Source organism: Dromiciops gliroides, chromosome 3 (genome assembly GCF_019393635.1).
Source record: "Dromiciops gliroides isolate mDroGli1 chromosome 3, mDroGli1.pri, whole genome shotgun sequence".
Lineage (NCBI taxonomy): Eukaryota > Metazoa > Chordata > Mammalia > Microbiotheria > Microbiotheriidae > Dromiciops > Dromiciops gliroides.
In genome coordinates, this window is record NC_057863.1 from 348411498 (window position 1) to 348435938 (window position 24441).

The following is a 24441-nucleotide window of genomic DNA, read 5'->3' on the forward strand; positions in this document are numbered from 1 at the left end:
GTCCTATTCTCCAATATCCAAGGTTCTACCTCAGTTCAAGTTCTCATTACTTCTAGCTAAACTAATGCAAAAATCCAACTGGGTTTCCCTGCACCCATCCCTCTTCCCTCTAACTCACCTTAGACTAATGTCAAATTCATCTTCCTAAAGTACAGTTCTGAAATTATCACATACAACCTTAATGAAAACCACAATGGTTCCTCAACTGCTACCCATATAAATAAAGTCTACATTCCTTTGCCTGGCATTCAAGATCCATTATGATCTGATTCCAACCTATCTTTCCAAACTGTCTCTTTCCTAACCTTCCATGTGACCTACGCTCAGTCTAACTGTACTTTCTGTTGCTCAAAATGCCCTGCAGTTCCCCAACTCAATGGTATTGCTCATATTTTTCCTTTCCTCCTAAAAAAATGTAATTCCTACTCATTCTTCAAGGCCCAACTCAAATGCTTTCTATTCAATGAATCTGCTATCCTCAATTTCAGAAGCAATCTTTCTCTTCTCTGATATTTATACCTCCCTTACTGGTTTTTTTTTCAGATTATATCTTGCATTATACTTATGCCTGTTTTATTTCCCCATCATAGTGTATTTGGATATATTCTGATAAATATATAAATGGGGGAAAAATTAGCTAGACAGGGAGCAACAATGAGAGAGAACTGATAAGCAAACCATGTGTTCAATGCTATACATGGAATGTCAAAAGAATTAGAGTATATCTCCCATAATGTTGAATGGACTCATGAGTAGACTTATGAAAAGACATGGACAAGAGTCATACAATATGAGTAAGTAGATAGATTGCAGTTTGCAACAATGGAAGACCTGCATTTGATGAAATAACAGAATTTATGGAAATATTAGAAAGCAGGCTACAGGTGAATAGAAATTTTTTTTTATTCTTTGTGTTACCCATAGTGCCTAGGTATACCAGAGACATTTAATAAATATAAATTTCATAAATATTAATAAATAATGAATGGATGAGTTTAGTCCTTATCAGTGCCAGCCTCCTGCTTCTACCTACAGCTGAATCCAATGCATCAAAACTATAATTTAACCATAATCTATTAAGAAGTGTGTAATTCAATGTGATTTAAATTTTAGAAGCACATTAAGTGCTTACAATGCACAAAATACTGAAGGCAGTAATAACTGTAACGATTGGAATGACGCCACCTGCTGGAGACTTACTGTAGAAGGAGTTCCGCCCATGAAGCGAGGTCTTTGAGGGCAAGACCAGGTGTCTTTTTCTTTGGCATCAGGAAGTGACGCTGGCTAGTGGGAGGAAGAAGGAAGAGACTGGCGGCTCAGTCTCGTGCTCTTTCCTGGGGACCTCTGGTGGAGAAGGGATGCTAGAAACCTGCTCTCCCTTTAACAGATAGATGAATGTAGGGCCTTTCTCTCTCTTTACCAAATTCTTATTCTCCTTAATAAATGCTTAAAAGCCTAACTCTTGCTAAAGCTTATAATTTATTGGCGACCACTCATTAGATATTTTAGACAGACTAGCTAGAATTTTAGTCCTTAACATGAAATGCCAAGACACCAACCACAATGCAGGAACATTTCCTCTTATACATCCAGTTTAATAATAAAAAAATAGGAAAAATATGTATTTTAAACTTACCATCTTCCGAACCTGTGATGATGATGCAACTCTCAGGATGAAAACTGGCGCAAGACACATTTTGAGCATGCCCTTCTAGTGTTTGCACACATGTTTTATTCTGTAATATTATGGAAACAAAAACAGCTGATCTGCCCATAGAAATATGTGATATGAAAGCTCTAAAAACAAAATCTAATTTATACCATGCCTGAAAGCAAAAAGGAATAATATCCTATTTAAAGAAGCAAAGGAAACAAAAAAAGGAAGATCCTTGTTTCCATCTGAATTATCACTGGTCTAGATTCCTACGATAATAAACTTTCCTTTGTAAACGTACATACCTTTAGTGGTCTATCCTAAAAATAGCATAATTATTTTTTAATATGTAGGCTCATGGAATTATGTAATTAAGTTTACATAAAAGTCTGAATATTAAATATGCTCACAACCTAAAACCAGTAATCTAAGGCCACATCATATTAATCACTTCTGAATATCTGTCAATGTGACAGCTGAAAAATGGATGTGTGATTAAGGAAATCACAGAAGCAGAAAGAGAAAATGAAATAAACTTCACAACTGACTAGTGAAGTGACATGCATTAAGAAAAGTATACTAACTCTGCCCACACAACAAAACCATTCTTCTGTTTTCTTGATTCTTGTTCTTCAAGAGCAAGTTTGCCCTTGAGGTCACTGAAGGCTGAAAAACATTCACTCATATTAAAGTGCTAATATAAAAATACATTTACCTCTTACATTTAAAAATACTTTGTTTTTTGTCTTATTCTTTGACTTGATTTTTCTAAGAGTAGTTTAAACCCAAACCCCAAGTTATGCTAAATAAGAAATTGAACAAGCCAAAGTTTCAGCTCCTATTTTAGTAAAAATGAAAAAAAACTAATTAAATTTGAAGCACTTTAAATAAAGAAAAAATTATACCTGGTAGTCCCATATTTTAACAAGGCGGTCATCTGCTCCTGAAATGAGGTATGGTTTGTCACCACCACTATAGTAATCAATGCAGTTCACTCCCTTCTCATGTCCCTCCAAAGTAAAGTTAGGTGAAGAAGAACCAAGCTGCCATACCTTCAAGAAAAAGAAGTAATACTTGCTTTTACTTTCAGAATCTAGTATTACTACACCAAAATGATATATAGACCAAACTAAGGAATATCTTAATTTTTAAAAAAAAGTGTCCTAATTTTTCCTGAATCCTCTTTGGTGATTTTTTTGGGGGTGGGGTGGGGTTGAGGGGGGTAACTGAGGGGAGAAGGGGACTGGGGGGCAGAATTAGTAAGAGTACAGTGTTGGGCCAGAATTAGGACCTCTGTCCCAGGGAGCACAGAGGGAAGCACACCAGAGAAAGGCAATAATGTCTGCAGGGAAGCTTAATCTTAGAACTATCCAAAGGAAATTTAAAATGTATCATAAAGATATGTACAGGAGGAAGAATTCTGGGAAAATGGTGGGGTTGGTCAGAAAATTCCAGGCTCTCCAAATTTCCTCCAGACAGAAAATCACCTCAAAATGAAAGTAGAGAGGCAAAAATAAAGAGATATGGCAGTTAGCCTCCTAAGATTATATAAATGATACTAAAAGTAACAAAAATTTTATGATTATATCAATAGATGCTGAAAAAACCTTTAAAAGTATAGTACTCGGGGCAGCTAGGTGGCGCAGTGGATAGAGCAGCGGCCCTGGAGTCAGGAGTACCTGAGTTCAAATCCAGCTTCAGACACTTAACACTTACTAGCTGGTGTGACCCTGGGCAAGTCATTTAACCCCAATGCCTTACTAAAAAAAAAAAAAAAGAAAAAAGTATAGTATTCATTTCGTTTAAAAACACTTTGAAAGTATAGGTATAAATGGATTTTTTCCTAAATCGATAAAAAGCATTTACCTAGAATGATCAAGCATTATTTGTAATGGGGATAAGCTAGAAGCCTTCCCGATTAGATCAGGTGATACCTGAACAGGGATGAACAAGAAACAAGGATGCCCACTGTCACCAATATTCAATATTGTATTGGAAATCCTAGCAATAGCAATTAAGAAAGGAAAAAGAAATAAAAGAATCAGATTAGGAATGAGGTAATAAAACTATCTCTTTTTGCAGACAATATGATAATACACTTGAAAATCCAAAAGACTCAGCTAAAAAGTTTTTAAAAAACAATAATTTTAGCAAAGTAGGAGGACATAAAATAAATTACATAAGTCATCAGCATTCCTATATATCACAAACAAACCCCTACAAGAGATAGTAAGAGATACCACATTTAAAAATGATTCTAGACAGTATAAAATACCCTTGGAGTATATCTGCCAAAATGTCCCCAGGAACTAGTAAACAAAATTATAAAAAACTATTATACAGATAAAATCAGATTTAAATAATTAGAGAAATATTACTTGTTCATGGATAGGCAGGGCCAATATAATAAAAATGACAATTTGGGGGGCAGCTAGGTGGTGCCAGGGGATAAAGCATTGGCCCTGGATTCAGGAAAAATCTGAGTTCAAATCTGGCCTCAGGACACTCACACTTATTAGCTGTGTGATCCTGGGCAAATCACTTAATCCTCATTGCCCTGCCCCCCCCCAAACCCCCAAAACCAAACCAAAACAAATAAAAATGACAATTTTTATGTAAACTAATTTGTATATTCAACGCCAATTAAATTACCAAAAAAAATTGTTTTACTGATTTAGAAATGATGATAACAAAATTCACTTGGAAGAACAAAAGGTCAAGAATATCAAAGGAACTAATTGGGGAAAAAAATGTAAAAGGAGGTTCAGCCATACCAGATCTTAAACTATATTATAAGGCTTTAATTATCAAAACTATCTGGAACTGGCTAAGGAATAGAAAGACAGACCAGGGGAATAGAGCAAACAAAGAATTTACAGCAGTAAATGACAATAGTCACCTTGTGTTTGACAAGTGTAAAAACTTAAGTTTGGGGGATAAGAATTCACCATTTGGTAAAAATCGCTGGGGAAGCTGGAAAGCAATATGGCAGAAATTGGACACAGACCAATATCTTATACCATTTACCAAGATAAGGTCTAAAAGGATACATGACCTAGATATAAAGGCAAATATTACAAGGAAATCTGAAGAAAATGGAACATACTACCCATCAAACTTGTAGATAGGTGAACAATTTATGAATAAATAAAAGACACAGAGCAGTGTGAGGTATAAAATGGATCAATTTTGATTACATTAAATTTAAAAGGTTTTGTACAAATAAAACAAATGTAGCCAAGATCAGAAAGCAAGCAGAAAATTGGGGGGAAAATTGTATATAGACAGTTTGTCAGATATAGGTCTCATATCGCAAATATATAAAGAACTCTGTCAAATCTATAAGAATACAAGTCATTTCCCAATTGATAAATGGTCAAAGGATACAAACAGGCAGTTTTCCAATGAAGAAATCAAAACAACCTATGGTCATATGAAAAAATGCTCTAAATCATTATTGATTATAGAAATGCAAAGTAAAATAACTTTGAGATATCACTTTACACCTATCAGATTGTCTAAAATGATTGAAAGGGAAAGCGGCAGATGTTAGAGGGGATATGGAAAAAGTGGAACACTAATTCACTATTAGTCAAACTGCAAATTGATCCAACCATTTTGGAGAGCCCAAAGAATTATTAAACTGCCTATCCCTTTTCATCCAGCAATGCCACTACTAGGTCTGTTACCAAAGATGATTAGGGGAAAAGGAAAAGAACTTATAGGTTCTAAAATATTTATAGCACGTCTTTTTGTGGTGGCAAAGAACTGGAAATTGCAGGAATGCCCATCAATTTGATAATGGCTGAAAAAGCTGGGGTATATGATTGTGATGGAATACAACTATTAGAAGAAAAACAAGCTCGATGATCTTAAAAAAAACCATGGGTAGACTTGCACAAAATAATGAAGAGTGAAATGAGCAGAACCAAGAGAATGTTGCATACAGTAATAGCAATATTGTTAAAAGAACAACTTTGAGCTACTAAATAATTTTGATTATTAGAAATGCCAAGATGAACTATAAAGGCAATATGAAGGAAGACACTCTCTTCATCCAGAGAAAGAATTTATAAACAGAAGTATGTTTAGAATGCTTTTACATATATGTTTGATATACATATTTGTGTTTAATGGCAATCTGTGGGAGAGGGGGAGGAACAAAAAAGGAAGTTACATAACTTTATTATATATTTAAAGGAATAACAAATTGTACTTAACAGATTTGCAGTTTCATGTACAATCATCTTTTTTTCTATTCTATTTTGTTATGGAAATGCTTGTTTTATTTCTTAAGTTCAGAATAAATTTTTTTTTAAAAGAACAGGATATAGGCACACATTTGGGTGAATAGGGAGGTGATATTTAATGTTAGATTGCTTCCTACAAGAACAATGAAATTAAGTTGGGCTTGGAGCACACAATAATTTGTTCCCTCACTGGGCTTGAACATTATACTGGCATATGAAGTTGTAGAAGATGCTTATATCAAAGTAAGGTATCTAAGTTATTCAGCATTCTCTAGGGCCACAGCTAACAAGAGCTAACAATCCTTGAAAAAGATACATTACAAAGCTTATGGAAATGAATTTAGCTGGCTCCATTTAAAGAAAAAAGCTACTTCTTGATGACTTCAAAGGGGACTGAGGACACAAATATTAACAAAGAGAATAGGAAGCATTCAATCAAGCTATACCAAAAGAGAGAGATAAAAATAAATCATTCATTCAACAGGCAGAGGGCCCATAGACAATACAAAAATATATCCACAACTTAAAATTTGTGGCCTCAGTGTATATACTATCTGGTTGGACAGAAAGATAAAGTCCAGAAATGAGGTTTGAATATTTCAATTCTATGCCACAGACAAAAAAAAAAAAAAAAAAAAAGAAGGGGGAAAGGGTGAGAATCAGAATGTCACAGCTGAAAAGGAACTTAAAGTCATGTAATCCAATCCTCTCCCCTTATGGATAAGAAAATTCAGATTCAGTAAAGTTAAGTGCCTTGGCCAAGGTTACATGGCTATTAAATAACTGAGACTGGACTTGATCATATGTTTAAATGCTCCCAGTCCAATGTTCTTTCCACTATTTAGAGAGCTCAAACGGAGAGGATAAAACCCTGAGATGGATCCTAATCAAAGCATTCTGCATGAGCTGAAGAAGGGATTAAAAAGTGATCAAGACAATAACTAAGTTAGTTGAAATATTAGAGGCAAGCAACAACCAAGGTTGGAAACATGAGTTTTAATTTATGAATGTTACAAAAAAGAAAAATATTTAAGAAAAAAGGGTATCTGGATTTTAAAAAATAAAGACAAGTATATACAGCAGAGAACAACAATGAAGATGCTAAAAAGTAGACAAGACAGGGAACCAGTAATCTAGGAAAGATCTTGACATTTTTTAAAGTTTGCTAACATGTTTTCCATGACTGCACATGTATAACATATATGTGACTGCTTACCACCTCAGGAAGTGAGGAAGAAGGGAGAGAATTTAGAACTCAAAACTTTTTTAATAATGTTTTAAAAAATTGTTTTAAACATGTAATTGGGAAAAAATAAAATTATTTTATAATAAAGTTTGCTAACAGCTAAAAATTAATACCCCAGAACATATTCACTGTGTTATGATCCTATATTAGGTGCTATGAGTCATTTTATAAAACAGAAATTATACTTGTAATTCAAAATAAGAGCATATATTTGACTTCAAAATGAGCTTTTGAGAAGAACTTCTGAAATGCTAATTAACCTCTGTGGAGATGGTGAAGCATCTAAAACTCACTAATAACCACAATCAACATAAATATGTCTACCATACCTTAATAGTTCTATCCAAAGAGGCACTGGCAAACTGATTATTGTCCTTAGGGTTTATGACAATTTGCATAACATAGTGAGTATGTCCTTCAAACACCTGTGAGCAAGACCATTTTTTATCCCAATCCCACAGTTTAATGAGCATGTCATCTAGGCAAAAAACAAAGAAAAATTCAAGTTATATTATAGTTGTCCTCCCAAAAGTCTTTAAAAAGCTTACTACTAAATGATTCTAAAATGAGAGAAAAATGCAAACTATACTTTTCAAAAGAACAAAAATAAAACAAGTGACTAAACATTAATTCCTTTAAAGTATATCTGTAAATTTATGCAATAATCTAAGCAAGTATAAGAATTTTCTGAGAAAATTCAAAGAAATACCCATTGGGTTTGAAAGAAGCAATAATAACTAAGAGAAATAAATATGACTGGAGGCTAAAACTCAGTATAATTGACTAGACAGAGGATAGCATTCGCTCTGCAGGAATCTGAAATGGCTATTATGATGAAGATATTGATATCAAAAGTATGGAAGAACTAACCTTAATGCTCACATCTCGATTTTAATTTTTAAATGGTTTAAATGTCCATAACCAATTTAATGACATTCATTTTACAGTTGGCCTCTAAAAGCTCACTGCTTTGTGCATAATGTTAATAAGCAAAGATAGTAGTCTAACTATAAAAGTAAAATGGACTGGGAAGTGGAAATCTGCCAAGACTTCACTCATCAGCATGTAAATGAGCTTTCTATTTGGCAGATGTTTGAGCAACCAGACCTTCGGGTCTTCCTATCTCAGTTATTACTTTTCAAATCCTAAGCACAGTTGATATTTCATTAAAAACACAAAAGCAGTCAGCAGATTTAAACACTCCATATGCTAGTAGATGTTAGAAATTTCAATTGGAACGGCAGTAAAAGAACAGGGGTTCTCAGTGAATGGAAAATGAATAACCTAAAGAGTTTTAGATGATAAAATGAGACACTATATAATGTCTTACCACTGCTGGTTAGAATGAAAGGCTGAGTTGGATGGACAGCAATACATCGAATATAGTCTGAGTGTGCTTCAAACATATGAACTCTCTCCAAAGTGTTATAATTGAAGACTCTAATTTGCATGTCATCCTAGAGATAAGAGTAACAAAAATTTTCAAGTATGTATGATATCACATTTATAAAGTAAATTGAACAAAAAGCCTATTATAGGCACAAGTAATAAAGCTGAGGCTTCAAAAAATTTCACTAATTAACAAACATAAATATTATATAATAAAGTATACTAGATAGGAAAAAGATAAGAAGATAAGGAAGACAGGAAAAGAAAGTTCTGGAAATTATCTCCATATTGTCAACCAATTCAGAAAATGACAATAGGAAAGTAAAGTAACTCTCAAAGACTTGGACTACTTACCGCTCCTGTTACTACCCAATTCTTCCTTGCAACAAATTTCGCTGCCCGAACAGGAAGATCACATACTTCATAATGTCTTTACCAGGGTCTTAAAATTTAAAAATAAATATGCTGAAGTTACAAGAAAATGAAGATACCTTCTGCTAGTGAACTGTCAATTCCATATTACAATAGACCAAAAATGATAACAGTACAAAATATGTAGGATACTTACATTAAAAGGCATTCTATCAATTATCTTTTCTTCCCATGTCTTGTCAAGCATATTATGTCTGATGTGATTTAGATCAGTGGTATTAAATTCAAATAGAAATGACCCTTCCAGGCAGTATTGTGACTTTAAAAATCCACAAATGAACATTATCTATGTTGAACTGTATTTTATTCTATTAAACGTTTCCTAATTTTATATATATATATATATTGGGGGAGGCAGGGCAATTTGGGTTAAATGACTTGCCCAAGGTCACACAGCTAGTAAGTGCCAAGTGTCTGAGGCCGGATCTGAATTCAGGTCCTCCTGAATCCAGGGCTGGTGCTTTATCCACTGCACCACCTAGCTGTCCCTCCTAATAATATTCTAATCTGATTGGGCCTCACAGGAATTTGCCTTTTTTCTTTATTCCCTTCCAGCTACCCTCCCTCCTTCCAGTTTGGCACCTCTGATTTAGAACTACATATAATTTCATTATTCCTTTTTATTTTTTATTATGGGTGGGGGGAGGGGGGGCCGGGATGAGGGTTAAGTGACTTGCCCAGGGTCACACAGCTAGTAAGTGTCAAATGTCTGAGGCTGGATTTGAACTCAGGTCCCCCTGAATCCAGGGCCAGTGCTTTATCCACTGCGCCACCTAGCTGCCCCTTACTATTCCTTTTTAACAACAATATGTAAATTTAATTTTTTTAACAATGGATGGCTAGTAACCAAAAATGAAGAGTCATAGAAGTTAACTGCAGTATCATATTAAAGGGGAAAAAATGTTCTTTATTCTTCAATACCTGCTAATAATACACAAAAGAAGATAATTACAGTGATGAAATTTTGCCCTTTATTTAGCAATAAATTAAAGAAAGCATTAAATCTGATGCCATTTGCTATCTTGCAATATTTAATAATTAAAACCACCAAACCAAAAAATAGTAAATACCCCAGACAATACTCCAGATATGTTCGTTGTACTAGATGACATTTAACTAAAATTTTAGCTATTTTAAATGTTTAAATATTAGTTTAACTAATTAAAATGAGTTAGCATTTTGTAGAGCAAACAGTCTTTAAATTTGCTAACAAAGACAATTTGCTTAAAACTATATAAAATTTCTTTTCATAGGAGTACCTCTTGCCTCCCTTTAACAAAATGTCTAGGCAATTTCAAAAGACTTATGATGGAAAATGCTCTCCACATCTAGAAAAAGAACCATGGAGTCTGACTGTAGACCAAAGCATACAATTTTCACTTTTGTTCTTGTTTTTTTGTTTGTTTTTTTCTTTATTATGGTTCTTCCTTTTTGTTCTGATTCTTCTTTTCACAACATGACTAATGTGGCAATATGTTTAACATGATTGTCATATATAGCCAAAAAAAAAAGTCTAGAAAAGCAGGGAGAAAAATGCTAATTAAAGGTTTAAACATATCTAATAGTTCTTCACAGATATTTGTGTAAAGCCTTTAGAGTCAAATTAATCTTGGCTAGAAAGAACCAAGATCTGGTTGCCATTCCTTATTCCCACAACTCTTTCTGCAAGATTCCTATATTAGGAACATGTTAAGAATAGTAATGGTCTGTCCTCTGAAGTAGTTCCCCAGCATAATAATGAATCTTTCAACTAATTTAATATTAGCATGACCTGTCCTGGTATGGTTTCTCCATTGTCATTTCCTACAGAGTATTAAAGCAACAGGGCAGCTAGGTGGTGCAGTGGATAGAGTACCTGGGCTGGAGTCAGGAAGAGCTGATTTTCAAATCTGGCCTTGGACACTTACTAAGCTGTATGACCCTGGCCAAGTCACTTAACCCTATTTGCCTCAATTTCTTCATCTGTAAAATGAGCTGAAAAAGAAAATGGCAAACCACTCCAATATCTTTGCCAAGAAAACTGCAAATGGGGTCATAAAGAGTTGGACACAACTGAAATAACACCAAATTAAAAAAAACACACATGTAGTTTCTATTTTGTAGAAATGGGGACAAGGGGAGAAACAGCTGGAAAATAAGCAACCTTATCCCTAAGAATTCTTCCTCTTCAAAGTTTCTGAGTAAATTTTTTCATAAATGGATTATTCCTGAATAATCTTTATTTTTATCAGTGGAACGCATAGACTATGAAGATATGGACAAAGTAATTATCTAGGTTAAGATGCTTATAGATAACTTTCCAAAGTATTCTCTGATGTAGCTGTAAAATGAAAGCATTACTCTTTTTTTGGTTGTGCTCTATTATTCACTGTAATAGAGGAACACATTAACAGATAATTTGTTTTAAACAAAACACATTTCCTCTAAGTCTTTGTTCAAGCAACAGGACAGGAATAACTAGGTTTAATGAGTCTGCTATAAGAGAGATGTCAAACTCACTTGTAAAAATCCTCAAATCAGATTAAAATGTAACTGGGAAGGGGCAGCTAAGTGGAGCAGTGGATAGAGCACTGGCCCTGGATTCAGGAGGTCCTGAGTTCAAATCTGACCTCAGACACTTGACACTTACTAGCTGTGTGACCCTGGGCAAGTCATTTAACCCCAACTGCCCCACCCAAAAAAAAAAAAAGAAAACAAAACAAAACAAAATGTAACTGGGAAATGTTTAACAAAATAAACAAAAATACAATACAATAAAAATGATGTTAAGTTGTGGTTTTCTAAGTAAGTAAGTAGTCAGCAGGGGTCCAGTTCCATTTGAGTTTGACACCACTGCCCTATAATACCAGTTTGATAATAGCAAACCTATTTTTCATTCCTGCCTAGAAGACTCACACTAATAATGGTTTATGTGAATATGACAAACTCTATTATATGAAAGATCCCATATAAGTGTTAAATTCACAAGTTTCTGAGCTACCATAGCTAAGCTATGACAATTCACAAAATAACTAATTTCCCTTCACAACTTGCTATGACCATCTTGGAGCACTCTACCAAAAACCAGTTATAAAACTCAGACAAATTTTAAATAACATATGAAAGTAGGATACTGGCCCCTTCAGATGTCACTGCTTTAGAAAAAGCAAAGTATTATTTTAGGTAGCGCTACCTATCCCTACCAAAAAAAAAAAGAAAAAGAAAAAAGTTTACTTTTCCTAAGCCAAAATAACAAGAACCATTATGTAATTTTCCATTGTATCCTATTATTAAGCTTCCATATTAAGAAAGATTAGATTCGTTGTGTCAATCTGGGAGTCCTTTCAAAATAATTAATACTGGATTCTACATGTAGCTAACAAGCTAGAAATTTGGGAAACAATTTTGCAAAGAACAGGAGTAGGAATGAAAATTGTGTTTCCTCAATTCTACTTTGAAGCCCTTTCCCAACAAATACTAAAAATCAAACTGTTTTCTCTCAAATTTTATTTTAGCAGAAAGCAATAACAGAAAGCTCATGGGAAATGCAAACACCATTTTTGAGAAGACACAGAAAAAGAATTTTTGCACAGAAGAGAATAGAAGATTGACTAAGCTGTATGGCAGGTACTATAGAGCAAATATATTCAGTCTCACTGTCTCTTCTAAGATCACTCCCTAAATGATCATCATATAAGGGTATGGAGAGATAAGAAAGTCCTCAATAGCCTTTACAATCATGACATTTGCACTGAATGAGAAATCAGAGCAGAAGAAAAATCAAAACAGCAACTTTGTGAGGCATCAAAAGGGATATAAGGAAAATGGCAAAAAAAAGTCTACTGGTAAGGATAGTGGAGTAGGAAGTTAATCAAGAGTAGAAATTAAGTCAATCAAGCAATATAGACCAAAGACATACTGAGTGCCTAAAAGAGTTTTTGAATGATATAGAAGGGACACCCTGGCCCTCAACGTAATTACAAAAGTAGACAAAACATATATGATAAAAGCAAACAATATAAGATTTCGATATAATTAAATCCCTAATTGTAGGGCAAATATATGAGTTCAACAATAATTAAATAGAAGATTATATTTGATCCCAGAGGCAATAGGAAGCCATTGGAATCAAATGAGCAGAAGAATGATATGGTCAGACCACTGCTTTAGGAAAATCATTTTGGCAGCAGTATGGAAGATGGTCTGTCAAGGAAAGACATGAACATAACAGTCAGAACAAAACTTAGAAGTCAACAAGTCCAACCCCCTTGTTTTACAGATGAGGCAACTGAGGCCTCAAAGGGCTATATGATTTGACCAAGGTCACACAGCTAATAAATATGTGAGATAGGATTTGAACTGAGGTCTTCCTGACTCAAAATCCAGTTCTCTGGGGCGGCTAGGTGGCGCAGTAGATAGAGCACCGGCCCTGGAGTCAGGAGTACCGGAGTTCAAATCCAGCCTCAGACACTTAACACTTACTAGCTGTGTGACCCCAGGCAAGTCACTTAACCCCAATTGCCTCACTAAAAAATAAAAAAAATTAAAAAAAAAAATCCAGTTCTCTGTTCATTGAACTGACTAGACTAGAAGTGAGGTAACTGATTAGGAAACTACTTATTTCCTAACAGAAGAGAGGCAATAAGAGCTTGAACTAAGTTAATGGCCTTGGAAGTATGGAGGAGGCGATGGATGCAAGAGATGCTTTGGTGGGTAGAACTGACAATATTTGGCAAATGATTGGATGTATGGGGTAGAAAAGCAAGTGAGGAGTCAAGAATACACCTAGGTTGCAAACTTAGGCACACCAGAAAGATGGTAGTGTCCAACACAGAAACAGTTCAGAAGTAGGGTGACTATGGTGAAGAATTCTGTTCTGGACACATTGAATTTGAGATGCTTTAGGGAAATATAGTTTGAAATATCCTGGCGGTTAGAAATATGCCACTGGCACTCAAGAAAGGCTAATGTTAGATACAGCAATGGCATAGTCACCTACATTCCAGGCACATAATCTACTATATTAATAATCATGTGTATATGATCAAGAATTGAATTGGTTGTAGTTGCTTCCCAGTCTATATATTCTGTTACAAGACCCAAATATATTATATAACAATGTCCAAGTCAGTAAAACTAATTTTTAAGATTGTCAGAAATTTTTCTTAAATAACACATCATATATATTTGATAACTTTGATGAATTTATCGTGAGAATCTATTAATATAGCTTTCACTTTTACACTGAGTACACACTAATACAGTACTTTATTTTTACTAATTGCTTTAAAAAAATATCCTTACCTGTGTTTCATGATTCCAAACACAGACACTGCCATTGTAAAGGCTAGCCAACATCCATGGCTCTGTAGGATGCAAATCCACACTCTTGACTCGATCAGATCGAGCAGTTAGCTTCCTCTTGATATCAAGTCTAAGAGGCTAAGGAGGAATTTAAAACATTAAGTTATTCAGTGAATAAAATGCAAACCTTTTTTCAAGAAACTTCCCATCTTATATAAAAATTCTAGTATATTCAGTTCTGAATCCACTTTGATTTACTCTCATGTAGCCAGCTCACATCTATCTTTCCCAAAAGGACAACATGAAACACTTAATCAAATACTTTGCTGAAACCTAGGAAGACTATATCAACAGCATTCTGTTAATCTACCCCTGTAGCAAAATTATTCCTGTCCAAAAGGCCAATGACATTGCTATTTTTGATCAAGCTATTCTGGCACAATTTTCTTTTCTAGATTTTCATCAACCATATCTTAGATAATACATTATTTAAAAAATAATAATCTTCACTGCCAAACTCCTCAATATAAGTGTTACCTCTGCCTCTACTTTCTTACCACTAATTAACTCTATATTCACTCCCCTGTATTCTGGCTACAGTTCCCATCATTTAATCCAAACTACCCTTTGGAATGTCACCAAGGACCTATGAATTGACAATGGCCTTTTCTTAGTTTTCAACCTCTGTGGAATCTGATGCTACTGACTATGCATTTATCTTGGAACTTTCACCATCTTGGGCCTTAGTCACACCTGACTTTCAGTAACTTCTCATTCATTCAAAAACCCCAATATTTTCTCATGGGGTTTATAGCCTAGTAAGTGAATAAAACACAATTAAAGTGGACTATACAAAATAACACGTTACGTGAGGTCTTGAGGGAAAGACATTTATCAATGGGAGAAAAAGGATCAGGGAAAGCACGGCAAAAGTAGCATTTAACCATCTCCATAATCAAATAGGAGCTAACAGTCTAGTCTCTCTGCACTGGTTAGACAACATTATTATGTATAGGTGCTACATTTTAAAAGGGAAATCGACAAGCTAAACTATATCTAAAGGAGTGTGAAATGGATGGTAGGAGCACTTATAACCATGCTGTAGATGGATTACTGAAAAAACTGTTCAGAGGAAGATTTAGCAGAAATTAGTTTCAAATATTTTAAAAGCCATCATGTAATAGAGGAGTTAGATTTATTTTATATGATTTTAGAGAGTAGAACAAAGACCAGTGGATGAAATTATAAAGACTATGAGCCCAACATTATGAAGAAGTTCCTAACAATTAGATTTATTTAAACTGAAGTAGACTGTCTCCTGAAGTACTAAATGCTCTGTCCCTAAAAATTCTTAGACATAGGTTGAATGATGAGGAGTTTGGGGTAGAATGTAGGACTAGATGACTTCTACTATCCCTTCCAACACTACAATTCTAGCTCTGATGCTGCTAATGACTGTGTAACTTTGAACAAATCATTTAACCTTTTCTGACCTACATCTCCCCATCTGAAAGATAAGAGTTATACTAAATTTTTCCTAAGATTTTTCATGACTAAATTATTCTATGACTTTGTGATATGAAAAGGGAAGAAAAAAAATAATTAAACCTGGCATAAAGCTTTCCTTACATTTTCTTAAGAAGCAAGAAATGTGCCCTTTTGAGGAAACTTTCAATGTAATAACACACTTGCCACCAAATATTTGTAAAGATATTTCTGAGAACGAGAAACAACACTCGAGTGATATTAAAATAGCAACTTTTGTTTTTAAAAATATAAGGAGTGAATAACAGTTTTTATATGCCAAATTTTTCATAGATCTAAAATACTTTAGTAATGTACACTCCAACATTTCTAAATTTATAAATTTCTAGTTAAAAGGGTTGAGACATAATTTTATTAGACTTAATTTGTCCTTTAAATACATCAAAATATTTTATATCCTTTACTTAATTTTACACCAACTAAGTGGTGTATAATAGGATCGAGGTATATTCTGAGCTACTATCCAGCTTTGTATCAAAGTGACCATAGATTTAGAGTTGGAAGGTTAACTTGAAAAGTATCTCAGTGAGTACTTTGAAGGTACAACTTTCATGCTGTTAATAGCTATGACTGTCACTTTCATCTTCTCCTGGGAAATGGCCCGCCCCCAAAACCAGCATTCCCTTTAGAAAGAGGCATTATGATATAATGTCCTTAAGTCAGAATAGTCCCTCTTGTTTTTCTTTCTCTGCGTGTCATCTCTAGTAAGAGCAGTAGGAGATGACAGTTATACCGGGCTTCAGAGGTTTGCAAAACACGTTGCCCATATTACTTTCTTTTCAAGACTAGAGGTGTTATCATTCCCACTTCACAGATGGGGAAACTGAGGCTCGAGAAAGCAGCCGACACCCCGTTCCCCCCACTTGGAGTCCAACCCCCGGCCCTATACTGCTCGCCGTCCGTTCCCCGCCCCATCCCTCCTTCGGTGATCGGTTATGCCACAACACCTGGGGCCCGTAACTCCTGCACACAGCCAGGTAGGGATGGCGGCGGCAGGCGCCCAGGGCACCCCCGGGGCCCTTCCTTGGGACCCCGGGGCTTTTCTCTCCCCCTCCCCCTCTACCGTCACAGGAGGCCGTGAGGAGGTCCCCGGAGCTGCCCTGGCCACGCCAACTCCTGCCGGGCCAGCACCGATCCGCCCCGCGTTTTAATTAATTTATTTCCAATCCTGCAAGGCCAAGGTCTCACCATGGCTCTGTCAGCGTTGCCGAACTCCCTCGCTCGATGCCGGGTCCTGGGGCCCGCTGGCTCGGGGTAGACGCTGGCACGGGCGGAATACTGACCAACTGACTGACGTGGAGCTTCCGGGAGGCCTGCTCTCGCGAGTTCTGGGGTCTCAGGACGGGAACACCGGAACTAACCTCGCGAGAGTTTTCACCGCTCCCTGGCTCCGGGTTCACATTCCCACCAACCTACCACCACCTCACTTCCGTCCGTTGCCTTGGCAACCCGGAGGGAGCCCTTGGCTCTAACTGGGTCGCGGACCTCATCCGGCCACAGGTCCTTTCTCTCCGCCCGGGATCCGGAGACCGGGGTCACCTGCTGGATTGCCGGCGGAGCTGCGAGGAACATGGAGGACGGGAGTAGAAACGCCCAAACTTAACTATCCCCGCGAGCCCCCAGGTTAGGGCGAGCCTACTCCTTGAGAGCGGAGGAGTGAGATAAGACTGGGAAGGAAACCTTCCTGGCCCATCCACGCACCTTTCGCTCGGTCTCAGAAAACGGAGGCAGCCTGGGCTAGTGGGGGTGTAGTAGTGGGGGGGAAGACCTGGTATCTCTGGAAGTCTCAAGTCCTGACTGGTACTTTTTTTCGCCACCACAGGATTTAGAGATGGAGGGGATCTTAGAGATCACCTGGGCCCTCCCCACCCCTGCCTTTTACCGATGAGAAAAATCAATGACCTCAAATAGCCCTTCCCTAGCTCACACACCCCTCGCCTTTGGAGGCGGGCGGTGTGGTGCTTGTGAATAAAGAAGGTTGAATCCCGCTTCACATACTTTGTGACTTCTAACTTAGCGGCCTTAGTTTTCTCATCTATATGAAACAATTGTAATAAGGTTTGTTGGGTTTTTTTGGAGGGGGAAGAAATTTTATCTCCAAGTGTTGGGGAAAATGTACTTTTTTTTTCCCCTTGCTATATCTGTGAAGTAAATATGCCTTTGTAAAAGCCAGTCTATGTTAAGTAGTTATATGGAACTGGGGCAAGATACTGGCCCCCTAAAAATAGGAGAAAAGAGCCAGTGAGGCTCTGAACTGAAGTTGAGAAAAAAGCAACCCCAAACTTCAAGGTGTACATAAGAGGGGGAGGTGGGAGCTTCAGGGAAAGGAGAAATAACAGGCCTACTCCAGAGAGAGGTGGACCCTAAACAAACTTTTTAATGTGATATGGAAAGATAATGTATGAGAAGAGCTTTACATCTAAGTTTGACTAAAGTTTTATAACTGAATTATAAATGCAGAACTCACTAAATCACATTACCTTTATTCTTGTTCTCAATTTCTGACTCTGTAAAAGATAGAGGATAGATTAAATCCTTTACTAACTCTGACATTTAACTATTCTAAGAATATGAGTTTGAGGAAAAGAAGAGTATGGGCTGTGGTTTGATAAATATTTTCCCAGGGGATTTAAAAGTTCGATACAAGTTCTTGTACCAGAGGGGACAGGTGTTTTTTTGTTTTAACAGTATTTTATTTTTCCCCCAATTACATGTAAAAACAATTTTTTAACATTCATTTTATAAAATATTGAGTTCCAAATTCCCTCCTTCCCTTGAGACACCAAGCAGTTTAATATAGATTATACGTGTACAGTCATGTAAAACATTTCCAAAATAGTCATATTGTGGAAGAAAACAGATTAAAAAAATTTCTTTAAAGCGACAAATAGTATGCTTCAATCTGTATTCAAATTCCATCAGTTCTTTCTCTGGCAGTGGATAGCATTTTTCATCATGGTTCCTTTAGAATTATCTTGGATCACTGTATTGCTGAGAATAGCCAAATTATTCATAGTTGATCATCATACAATATTGCTGTTACTGTGTACAATGTCCTTCTGGTTCTGCTCACTTAGCCTTGAATTAGTTTGGGTTTTTTTCTGAAATTATCCAGCTTGTCTTTTCTTATAGTACAATAGTATTCCATTGTTCAGCCATTCCCCAATTGATGGACATCCCCTCAATGTCTAATTCTTTGCTAATACAAAAAGAGCTGCTGTAAATATTTTTCTGCAAATAGGTACTTTTCCTCTTTTAAAAAATTCTCTTTGGAATACAGATCTAATAGAGGTCTTGCTGGATCGCTCAGACTGGTTTAATTTGCATTTCTCTAATCAATAGTGAATTAGGACATTTTTTCATATGATTATAGATAGCTTTGATTTCTTATTCTGAAAAGTCTTTTTATATACTTTGAGCAATTGGGGAAAAACTGGTATTCTTATCAGTTTTACTCAGTTCTCTATATATTTGAGAAATAAGACCTTTATCAGAGACACAGGCTGTAAAAAAAATAATAATAAATCTGAGCTTTTATGCTTTCCTTGGCTCTTGGTTGCATTGGTTTTGTTTGTTCAAAACCTTTTTAATTTTATATATTCAAAATTACCCATTTTATATCTGGTAATGTTCTCTATCTCTTATTTGGTATAAGTTCTTCCCTTCTCCATCTGACAGGTAAACTCTTCCTTGCTCTCCTAATTTGCTTACAATATCACCCTTTATGTCTAAATCATGTACCCATTTTGACCTTATCTCAGTAGGAGGTGTGAGATGTTGCTCTATACCAAGTTTTTGCCATACTGTTTTCCAATTTTCCTAGTAGTTTTTGTCAAATAGTGATTTCTTGTCCCATTCCACTGTTGGAAACAGATTAAGTTTGTAAATTTGGTTTGCAATTAAATGACAGAAGAAGAGCTTAGAATCATCTCTGGATATATTTGGGAAGATTCTCCCAATCTTTGGAAAGCAAGGACTAAAAACAACAAAAACAATGATCTTTAGAAAGAGAACAGATAACTTGGTTGTTTTTAGACATGCAGTATCATAACAGGAACATTACCAGAACTGAGTTCTGGGCCTAGCTATGCATTCCTAGGCACTTCACTTAACCACCTTCTTTAAATTTCAGTTTTCTCACCTGTAAAATGTAAATAGAATCATGCATATAGAGTCGTAGGGATCAAATGAGATAACCTTGCATGCATTTTGTAACTGAAGTACTAGGTAAATAGAAGTTATTGTTATTTGTCTGAAGAAGGGAAGATTGAACTAACTAATAGCTTCTAATCCTTTTTTGGCTCTATAAATCCTATACAGAAACCTGAGCAATGAACTAAACACTATTTTTATAAAGTAGGTATATTATCCCACTGATGCTTCTGCCAGGCTTTGTAGAGGATGCTGACTCTGACCATCATAAACTAAATACTTACCTACTTTATAGCTACTTATAGCTGATAAGATCTTTACAGTGTAATGGATGTTGAATACAATGAAAAGAAAAGCTTGTTCCTTTACTCTGATTGAAATGAACATTTTAACAAGATAGAATATACAGACTTTCATAGATAGAGCTTTTATTAAATGTTAAATATGTGCCAAGCACTGTGGTAAATATTGCTATATAAATAAAAGCAAGCAAGACAGTTGCTGTCCTCCAGGAGATTATATTCTAATAGGGGAATAAAGAGTAGTTAGACAGGTGTGATACACACTGGCATGGTGTAAATATGACCAGGATATGAGGTGGAAGCCTGGATCCAGGAAAAGCAAGGCAAAACCTTAGTGAGAGCCAGGATGGTTCTCATGGAAAAGACATGGAGATGATGGCTCAAGCAGAAACAACATGGCATGGAAATAGTTAAGATATACATATTTTGGGAAAATGTCTTTGTGTGATTCTGGTAGTTTTTCACCTGTGGTGTTTTTAAAAAAAAAGTGAGCAACATCATTTCTGGATAATTAGTCATTTTATTAATAATTCTATCAATTTAATAAAAGAGGTCACTCTGGAATGCCAAAGGCATTGTGGTTGTCTTCCCTCAAAGCTTATATGGCCTTGGAAAAGTGGGTGTTTCAGAGGGTGGCAATCAACTGTGATTGGTTAACAAGTAATGAGAAAGAATGAATATTATAATGAGGGGCTGGAACTACTCTAATGAGCTTTAATTATGTCATTTAATTCTAAATTACCCACAGCCTTGGGCAATCTAATCAAAGAATTTATTCCTACCCAAACCTGAGGAGATTACAATGGGTATCCTCACCTTAGAGTAAATTCCTTGTAAGGTTGGTGTCTGACCGTGGTTGAGGAGAGTAAATTCAATTTCACTATCAGAAATGGTCTTTAAGAGACTGAACTTTGAAATGAGGACTCTAGAAAAAAGGGGAACTCTAGATCTCCTCATTTGTTTTTTTGGGATTTTGGGGGGTTTTTTTTGGTAAGGCAATTTGGGTCAAGTGACTTGCCCAGGGTCACACAGCTAGTAAGTGTCAAACGGCTGAGGTTGGATTTGAACTCAGGTCCTCCTGAATCCAGGGCTGGTGCTTTATCCACTGCGCCACCTAGCTGCCCCCTCATTGGTTATTAATAATTACTTCTCTCATGCCATATGTTTATTGTGATAAGAAAAGATTAAGAAACACTTTGGGGAAAAAAAGAAATATGAACAAGCTGAACATGTGAATAAAAAGCAGAACTCCCAATGGGGCAGAGACAATTTCTGAGGCAAGATCAGCTGATCTTGACATTTTCACCACTTCCAAGCCTTATTTTCTGTGGTATATCGTTTCCCAGTTGGAAGGAAAGTGATGAGATAATAGTCCATTCTCCCATAATAATAATTTGGTGGTTACTCCCTTACTTCCATAATCTTGCAATTTTCAAAAAATTAAAAACTCAGTCTTTGGAAAACCTGGAGATCCTCAGTAAAGTGGGCTATTGAGTTATACTAATCTAAGAATGTTTTTATCTGATGTTATCATTAAATAAAAATAGATATTTTCTCTTAATAATAGAGACCATGAGCCAAGCCTGAATTAGGCTAGTTTAGTTGTTCAAGTTTGAGGTTATAACTAAATGAGGTACCCATAGACAGTGTGATGGGTATCAGAAGGAGGTTTACTTGACTTAGAAGGTTTTTCAGGAAAACTTCAGCATTGATTCATTTGGGTGAAGTTTCCTTGCCTCCACATTTGCCGTGGTGGTGTACTGGCTAGAAGTATCAAGCCTGAAGAGCTAATAACTTCTCCTACTTTGTCATTTGCATCAATAAGCTAGTTAACAACTCCAGTCTTAGTCCTCTGGACTAATTAAATTTCAAGGATGGTTTCATTGTTCTTAAAGGAAAAACTAGTCGTGGTGTATATGTTATTCAGATACTTACTAGCTATGTGACCCTGGGGGAAAAAAAATCAGTTAATGTATCTGTCTGCTTTCCCTTCAGTAAAATGAAGAGTAAGGGGTTCAGATGACATCTAAGGTACCTTCCAAGTCTGTGATCCTGCCACATGGTATAAGTATAGCTATTAAAGGTAACTTTAGTTAATAATCTAGTAAGAATAGCCTGTTGATTTGATTTTCTATAGTGTTCAGTATAATTAGAGAATTAAAAAATAAACTTGAAGCATAGGATAACTGAATTTAATCACACAGTGGCTATCCTGCAGATGATAGATTTCAATTTGTACTGCATACTTCATGTAGACTTGTTTATCCCTAAGTGCTCATGCTGAAATACTGTTATCCTCATTTTCAAATATTTATTTATTTATTTAAAATTATAAAAGTATTTTATTATTTTCCAGTTACATGTAGAGATAGTTTTCAACATTTGTTTTCATAAGATTTCTAGTTTCAAATTTTTCTCCCTCCCTTCCCTCCCTCCTCTCCTCCCCAAGAGAGCAAGTAATCTGTTATAGGTTATATATGTACAATAACATTAAACCTATTTCTGCATTAGTCATGTTATAAGGGAAGAATCAGAGCAAAAAGGAAAAAACCTCAAAAGAGAAAAACAACTGCACCAAAAACAAAAGAAAAAGTATGGTTCAATCTGCATCCCTATTCCACAGTTCTTTTTTTTTTTTTTCCTGGATTTGGAGAGCCTTTTCCATCATGAGTCCTTTGGAACTATCTTGTACCGTTATATTGCTGAGAAAAATCAAGTCTATTACAGTTGATCAACATATAATGTCAATGATACTGTGTACAATGTTCTCCTGGTTCTGCTTATCTCACTCATCAGTTCATGCAAGTCCTTCCAGGTTTCTCTGAGATCTGCCTGCTCATTGTTTCTTACAGCACAATAGAATTCCATTACATTCATATACCACAACTTGTTCAGCCATTCCCCAACTGATGGGCAGCCCCTCAGTTTCCAATTCCTTGCCACCACAAAAAGAGCAGCTATAAATATTTTTGTACATGTGGGTCCTTTTCCCTTTTTTATGTTATCCTCATTTGCTCCCCTCTTAAAGAATCTGTTAAGGTTATAAGACCCAGGGCTTCAGCACAAAGTGGCTAAAAGAGGTGATTTTAAACAGTTTAACATCTATTCACACCCTGGACCATGAGGTCAATTCTGATTGGCCAATCAGAGAAATTATTTTGCATTAGTGAATCTATGGTTGTAAGAGACTTAGTAAGCATGGAAGTGATCGATGGATTACATTTTTATTGATCATGCACATTGTCTTAAGTGCTTTAATTGTTTTCTTAGACTTATTTCATTGACTTAATAAGAAAATCACATAACATTTGCATGTTTTATATTGTTTGAGATTTGGGGGAGAATAGTATGGAGGTTAGATTCCTGATTGGTTTAGAAGACAGGAAAGGAAGGAATGTCCCAGTATTATAACCTCACCCCATTTTATTCTGGTGAGTGTCTTATGTGAGGTGGAGTTTAAGCTTCAAATGAAAGGAAGGAAGTAGTTCAATGGTTAAGAATTAATAACATTGTAAACATGGCAATAGGTTTCTGTGACTTTAAGGTTTCCTATTTTCTCCCTTCTACCCAATGCACTCAAGCTCCAGCTGAATAGAAAAACTGCTTGCCCTCCAAAATGTGCTGTGATGCTGTGCCTGCGTTTTCCTACTCTCTTTTCCCTATACCTAGCATGCCCTTTCTTCCATTCTTTGCCTTAATCCATCCTTTAAAATCCAAGTTAGATGCTACTTCCTCCTGCATGTTTTTCCTGCTTCTCCAGATCTAATTTTCCCCCTCAGATATCCCAGAGCTGAGAAACATAAGATCATACACTTAGAGATAGAAGGGAGTTTAGAAACCATCTAGTCCAACCACCTCATTCCACAGATGAAGAACCTAAGACTAAGAGAGGTTAAATGACTTGTCCAGGAACACATAGTCAGTGACTAATGACTAGCTAGTAAGTGTCAGAAGTCAGATCTGAAACCAAGTTTAGTGCTCTATCCATTACATTCACATTATCTGCACTTAACAGGTAACCTTATAGTATAGCTATCCTTTTTTTAGACTAAGATCTTTGAGTATAGATAGGACTGAGTCTTATTTAAACTTTGTATCATCCTCAACACCTGTTAGGCCTTTAAATTGTTACTACAAATGTTCATGAAGTAAGGCAGTCAATACCTTATTGTGTACAACTATCCACAC

The 24441-nt window shown here is 35.9% G+C and overlaps 1 protein-coding gene across 1 annotated transcript in view; it reads right to left on the reverse strand.

The window, feature by feature from the left end:
- Positions 1 to 17138, reverse strand: part of COPB2 (COPI coat complex subunit beta 2) — a 39076-nt gene extending 21938 nt beyond the window's left edge. The window contains 8 exon segments of the mRNA XM_043991529.1: positions 1637 to 1736; positions 2560 to 2706; positions 7480 to 7628; positions 8481 to 8607; positions 8894 to 8965; positions 8967 to 8981; positions 14255 to 14392; positions 16988 to 17138. Of these exon segments, the coding sequence (XP_043847464.1) occupies positions 1637 to 1736; positions 2560 to 2706; positions 7480 to 7628; positions 8481 to 8607; positions 8894 to 8965; positions 8967 to 8981; positions 14255 to 14392; positions 16988 to 16990 (751 nt within the window). The 5' untranslated portion in view covers positions 16991 to 17138.
- Between the last annotated feature and the right edge of the window lie 7303 nt (positions 17139 to 24441).